Source organism: Typha angustifolia, chromosome 7 (assembly GCF_048772165.1).
Source record: "Typha angustifolia cultivar Huaian chromosome 7, ASM4877216v1, whole genome shotgun sequence".
NCBI classification, from domain to species: Eukaryota; Viridiplantae; Streptophyta; class Magnoliopsida; order Poales; family Typhaceae; genus Typha; species Typha angustifolia.
Genome location: NC_133245.1, coordinates 14,904,633 through 14,911,226, shown reverse-complemented (window position 1 = coordinate 14,911,226; position 6,594 = coordinate 14,904,633). Strand labels below are relative to the sequence as shown.

Sequence of the window (6,594 nt, the reverse complement as noted above, 5' to 3'; positions counted from 1 at the left end):
GACACCCAAATCAACTGACATATCTATGAAAAGAACTCATCTACAACCAACACACACTTATCTAACTTTGGCTTGAAGACTCTTCGACAACCAACACGCAGTCTCATTTCACTTCGTATCAACAGTAGGAAGTTGTCATCCCAACGTCTTACTATGTTCCTATTTATGTTTATTTTTTTTCAAAGATACACAGATTCATATATATATATATTCAAGAATTCGCTTTTAAATCTCTTGGACAATATTTTATGACATGATCTTGACAATTGAAATACAGTGAACTCAATAGTGACATTCATTAACTCTTCTTCTTTTCGATGACTTCGTGACACCTATCCACCACCCTCTTAGGGAACTATAAAAAATTTGTAGATATTTTTTTCTCTATTATATTTCTAAGAATTACCTCCGATTTTATTTAACCTGATAGAATAAAATCACATAAGGGAAAGATTAAATTATGCCTTGAGTTAAGTACGATTACTCTTTGTTTTTCCTATATATAATTGAAAAGAGAATACGTCGATTTGGGTACTCGAAAAAAGGGTTTTAACCAGCAATAAGCAGAAATTGAGGATTTACAATAGAAAATATCCAAATTTTAGTGGGCTTGGAAGTTTTTGTAGGAATTATTGGTTCGATAAACCGAGATTGTCAATTTCAGGATATGTTTGATAAATAAATGAAAGGATAGTGAAGTTCATCTAACGATATTTAATGAGAGGTGTATGAGATAGGGAAGTGTCTCTATTTGTTTATGATCACTTTAAATGCTTTGTTAATTGGTGGCAATAATACTTTGCAACTTAAAAGCAGATTGTAGGCCAGGTATCTGATAGGAAAGCTACTGGATTAATGCAACAAAAAGAAAAGGTTAACTCCAGAAGACTACTGCTTACAAAGAAATCATGCTGATTGCTAGATGAATTCCTCTGAGGCGATGATAAGCCATGTTCAGGTAGAGTAATTCGCAGCTTCTTCGGCACAAATCTGATCGAATATCGACAAAAAGAAGCCGGCCATAAAGCTTTAGAGCGAAATTTTCATCAGATTAGACTGGAAAAATCTGGCCTATTGTTAATGAAAGCTGAATACAAAAGGCTTGCTTTAGCCCAAGTATGTCAGTAACTGCATCTGCTTGCATACAGTGGCTCTTTTCGTGTCTCATGGAGGCAGAATTCAGTCATTTAGAGAAGGCATCAGATACTGGCTAGCCTGCATTCACGAATCACATACTCTTAAATTAGAGACATAAAGAGGAGAAGAAAAAAAGATAAAGGAAATGAGGACATGAGAAGGGATAAGAACTTGCATGCTCTTTTGAGAAAAGAAATGAAGACCACAATGAGGGCCAGTCCTGCCAAGATGCCAACTATTATTGCCACAGTTCTTCCAATGTCATCATCTGAATAATCTATATCACATCGAGCAACAATAAAAGAAAAGGATCCAATTAGTTTGATGAGGTTTTGTTATCCTTTAAGAATATATTTCATATCAGTTCGCCAAGCAGTGGTGGTGGTCTTTGGTGGGTCTACTGTGCTTCAATATGCGCACTTGCTTTTTTAGTTAGACAGTACATTCTGTAGTTTATTTTTGTGGCTAGTAGCAAAAGGAATCATATTCTTAATGTGGATAGGGTATGGAGATTAGAGTGCTAATACTATATATATTATGTGTGATGATGGGAGTTCTGAAAAGTGGCATATTGATCTTTCTTTGTGTAATAAAGAATGCCAAAACAAACATAAACTTTAAAGTTTTAGGACAGCGGCGCATGTTGGCAAAATTTGAATTCAAAAGATAGGTGGATCCAAGAACTAGCTAAAAGACTATGCAATAAGATTTCAATTAACGATTTAAGCGCACTTCATTTAGATGATATGGTTCTAGACTATTTTATTCCGGAAGGAACTTATCCTTCCAAGTTATCAAAAAGTTATATTTGAGGAATATATTCTCATATTTTAGGGTACTATGCTGGCTCTTATGCCGAAGTGCTCTCGAATTAAGCTGCAAAAGTAGTCATCCTATTAGCCCATTGAATATGAACCCAGCATCAACAAATTTCACATCGCCTCTATATTTAAACAGTGTTGGTGTCCTTCAAGATTAGATCTTTTTTTTTTCAGAGACCAAGTGATGGACAAAGTTAAATAATTGGAATAGAAAAATAATGAAATTGTTGGTATTATGTACTAATAAATGCATGCGAGTGATGTGCTACTAACCTCCAGCAGAGCGGAAGTAATAGCCGGAAGCCCAATACCTGGCGTAGCACTGGGCCAAGTAGACGTCAGCGGCCATCGCTGAACCGCACGAATTCTTCAACTGCCCGACCGCCTGCCCGAGACACGCGGTGCAGTCGGAGCCGCCCAGGTCGCCGACGCACTGAGCGTACCCCTGCACGGACCCGGAGCTGCTCACCCGAAACCCGACTCCGCTTGCCAGATCCGCTAACACGTCGTCCCGCCGCCGCAAGAACTCCACGTCGTTGCTCGTGCTCGTGCTGCACTTCCGGAAAGCGAGGCCGGTGTCCGGCTTCCCGAGGAAGTCGCTGTCGGCGTAGCGCACGAAGCAGCCGTCGAGCTGGAGGGAGGCAGCGTAGGCGTCCGGGCAGACGAGGTTGAGCTGCCCGACGGCGCTCTGGACGCACGTGGCGCAGTCCTGGGCGCCGAGGTCACTGCGGCATTGGTACAGGCCGTAGACGGAGGAGCCGGGACCTGCGGCCGCGTTGGCGTTGGCGTTGGAGGAGAAGCTGTTGTAGGTGGACTGGGAAGATGCGGAAGCGATGGAGGAGAGGAGGGAGTTGAGGTTGGTTTGGAAGGGGGAGTTGGGTTGGAACTTGGAAGGGGAGCAACCTGCGTAGATGAAGGTGGAGGCCGCCGTGGTTTCTTTGGCTTGGTGGCAGAGGAGGGAAGTGGTGAGGCAGACGAAGGCGAACAAGGATGAAGGGAAGTGGAGTCCTTTCTTCGGAAGTAGCATTGTGTGTGATCGACTATTAACTATTAAGCTGATGCGAGGAAGAGAGTCTCGCTGCTTTTGTATGGTGGGAATGTCATAATTCTTCCCTCTGTACTCCGTAGTCTAAAAGTCAATTATTTTGTCTCTATACCCTTCATATTTATACAAGTTGAGGGTTACGTAACCAAATATAGCTTCTCACAGGGATGTTTCAGCAAAAAATCCAACTAAGAAAATGAAAAAGCTCTAATCTACAGGGACTGGCGTGTAAGTTTTCCCATCCATAATTGCTGCCTTGCGGTCAGGTAGACAGGTAGTACGTTAGACTTGGCTTCTTTATGAAAAAAATTCCAGATCGTCTTTTACCGTAGTAGTCAAGGAGGACCTCAATAGATAGACAATGGCAGTGAATCTTATTATTAAAGGCGAAAGGGCCATTACAGGGGTAAGTAAGAATCACACTTTATGTCAATCCATTGGATATTTGGTTGCCCAAATTCAAATTAGAGGGAGGTAGTCCAGAACAATTAACGAGAGAAAAAGAAAGAAGTGCAGTAAATGTTGCCCCCTCATGGAGGGCAAATTATTGTTCGTGCCTTCCAATGAAAGTAGCTCGTTTTGGTGCTCTGCTTGTTTGGATCGACTTCTTCTTCTTTTTGTGGCTTTTGGACCACATAGCAAACATCAGTCAAGTGGATAAGACTGCACGCTTGTCTACTACCTTTTATTTCTCCTAAATTAAAAGTTTCAATGGGGTTTATTTTTTACTCTTAATTTTATGTTTGATTAGCCTAAAATATCCTTAGATTTGTTCTACAGAGAATTTCACCTCGCACTCTCCCAGTGGTGGGTATGACGCTGTGGCTAAAGCTAATGAAAGAATAAGCAGTCCTTTTTCTGTGGATGTTCTTTAATTTTATTCGTGTGTACCTGATTGAATGTGATATTTACACATACCCCCTCGGAACTGTTGTTATTTTTTTTTTTTTGCATGGATGGTTCTGTTTCTGTAGTTTGGTATTTGCATTTGCGACCCTGAAAATATCATGTTTTACATGGTTGCGCCCTTAAGACGGTAAGACCTTTGCAATTTTTGGCAGATGCCCCTCGAATATATTCTTTTTCTGATAAAGTACCTCACATTGTTGTTATTAGCGAGGGTAACCTTATATTTCGGTAGATACCCCTAAATAGCAAAAATATTTTAAATTTAAATGGTACACAAATATTATATTTATAAGGAGCGCATATTTAAGCTCATATAGCATGTATAATTATATTATATAAAAATAGTTTTAACGTATGCAATCTTCACTGTTTGATATAGAACTCAGACTATCAAATCACTCTAGTAAAAAATAACTAATATAAAAAAAATTAAAAATAGAGCAATAATTCCTTGCATAAAAATGATTAAAATAAAATATAGCCTAGATAATTTAACGGGCTGGAGAGTCTCGAGTCAGTCTACAGTTCCATTATAATCCGATAATCCAAGACACTTTCTATCAAATATGGTTAGCCGAAAAAGAAATAATAAGTAACTTAAACCGATTGCATAAGGTTCTGTATATGTTTATTATTGAACTAAGAGTTTTAAGACCACACAAAATATATATATATATATATATAATTGAGCCATTCCATGTCCTTATTCTTGTAACTCATGGCCCAACTTGATCAATAATTGGGTCGTATAATTGGACATTAAGTGGGCCTGAGAGAATTAGATCATTCTACTCTCCACTGGCACAAGTAGCAGCAGTCTCTTGTAAATATATTCAATAATCTATCGTACTTTGCATGAAGTCTTGGGGAGGATTAAGCCGCCACTTTGTCTTTATTTTGGACTTTCTTTTTGATAACAAAGACGATAGATTTCTTATTTTGTCCTCGATCGTGATAAATATTTTTCAGAGAAGTATTATGTCAGACTAATTTGTGGCCTTAGCTAAGCGAATTCTAACCGATCGTTCATATATTTATTAATGAATTTTCTCATGCATAATGGATATCTATTAAACTATTTTAAATAATATATAGACAGTGTCAGTAGCTTTAAATTTATTGCTAAATTGTGCCTTAGATTATCTAAATGAGTTGATCGGCCTTCATGGATCGATCATTTTGGATGGTCTAGTAGAAATAAGTCACTGGGGTTTAATGCACGGTGTAAGCAGTAGAGAAGGATCTAAGAATTTTTCCTAATTGCAAGAAAGTATCCCCCAAAGTGGATCCAGATCCGAGATTACGACGAGTTTCCAAAGGATGTGCTGTTTATGCTTAAGTCTTCGTCTGTACGGGGCATTGGCATGACTCGCGTAGGACATAAAAATAAATTTCGTACCGCATCCGGTGCAGCAGATCAAGGGACAAGGAATCCTTCCCTAAATTACCTCCTCCTTTGTTTTCTTTCTCTCTCTCTCTCTCTACTAAAGAACAAAATTAGAGTATACAATAAATTCAAATTAAGGTAGGAACCCACTAAAGAGAATAAAGTTGAATCCCACCAACAAAAGCTTCTAATCACCGAGTCATTGTGAACTAATAATCATCCTAATCTTGTTTAAGATGCTGAAAAGAAACTAATAATATACTAGCTCTTTTGTGGGCATCAATGTCATGGTGACAAGGACATCCACTAAGCCTTCTTTGTCCTCACCCAAACACCTGCGCTGCCATGTCTAACATACATGATAAAGATTAGATTTTTGAAGCATTTCTATCTGGAATTTTCGCGACCACATCAAAATATCATCTAAAATTTCTGAAACTGAAAAAAAAGGAGGGATTTTTTTATCTCTGTTTTTTGTTTTACACAAATGCTAAGAAGAAAGATGGGATCTTTTGCAGAGCACTCCGCTGCTCTTAATCCGAGTCTGGACTCGCTCGAACCGGGAGGCGGCGCAGGGGATGGTAATCACACCGGGATGATGGAATCCGAACTCCTCCTCCGCCTCCCTCAGTAACTCCCCAAACAGCGGGTGGTTGAAGTAGATGACGGGCACCAAGTGACGTTGACCTCCGACGTAGACCGCCAGGTGCCCTTTCGGGGGCGGTCTGCAGCCGGCTTCTTCTTCTTCTTCCTCCTTCCCGGTCAGCAGCGCCGCTTCGCCCGCAGAGGAGCGGAAGCGTCGCGTGAGGTGCTTCCCCCAGTTGAATAGCTTGGTCGAGATCGTCGATTTCTTCGGATAAAGACGGGATTTTTGCCGGACGAGTGGTCGGACTGGGGATTTGAGTTGGGATTGGGGAGGGATAGGGTCGGAATAGAGGCGGAGATAGCCTCGGTGGCGTCTCCGGAAGGCCCACCGCCAGAAAGTTGCGAGCTTTCGACCTAATTTGAAGCCCCTGCATCTTTTCATGGCTGGAAATGGAGAATTTGGAAGCGGTGGGAGAGAGAGAGAGAGAGAGAGAAAGAGAGAAATAGAGGGGGGAAGTGGAAGAGAGAGAGAGAGAGAGAGAGAGAGAGAGAGAGAGAGAGAGAGCTCTATGGGTGTGTGTTATAATAGTTTGGCAGGCGTTTATTTATATGTGGTGCAATGATAATGCTTTGTGGTGCTTGAGTTATGTTTGTCCACCTGGGATCTTGTATTCATTTGGATGCTGCTGCTCCTCACAAAAAATCGGAGC

The 6,594-nt window shown here is 40.6% G+C and overlaps 2 protein-coding genes across 4 annotated transcripts; both read right to left on the bottom strand.

The window, feature by feature from the left end:
- Positions 1-833: 833 nt before the first annotated feature.
- LOC140762215 (plasmodesmata-located protein 8) lies at positions 834-3,096 on the bottom strand. 3 transcript variants are annotated; one of them, XM_073099860.1, is made up of 3 exons: positions 2,232-3,096; positions 1,313-1,357; positions 834-1,215 (listed from the first exon to the last, which is right to left on the bottom strand). In XM_073099860.1, the coding sequence occupies exons 1-3, from the start codon at positions 2,983-2,985 to the stop codon at positions 1,211-1,213; spliced, it is 804 nt and encodes a 267-aa protein (XP_072955961.1). In that variant the 5' UTR covers positions 2,986-3,096; the 3' UTR covers positions 834-1,210. The 3 variants fall into 3 exon arrangements, with proteins under 3 accessions (XP_072955961.1, XP_072955960.1, XP_072955962.1); XM_073099859.1 differs by having other exon boundaries at positions 1,313-1,414; positions 2,232-3,094; XM_073099861.1 differs by lacking the exon at positions 1,313-1,357 and having other exon boundaries at positions 2,232-3,095.
- Positions 3,097-5,789: 2,693 nt separating this feature from the next.
- On the bottom strand, positions 5,790-6,326 carry LOC140762595 (auxin-responsive protein SAUR36-like). The gene has a single exon (XM_073100469.1). The coding sequence runs from the start codon at positions 6,324-6,326 to the stop codon at positions 5,790-5,792; it is 537 nt and encodes a 178-aa protein (XP_072956570.1).
- Positions 6,327-6,594: the final 268 nt, after the last annotated feature.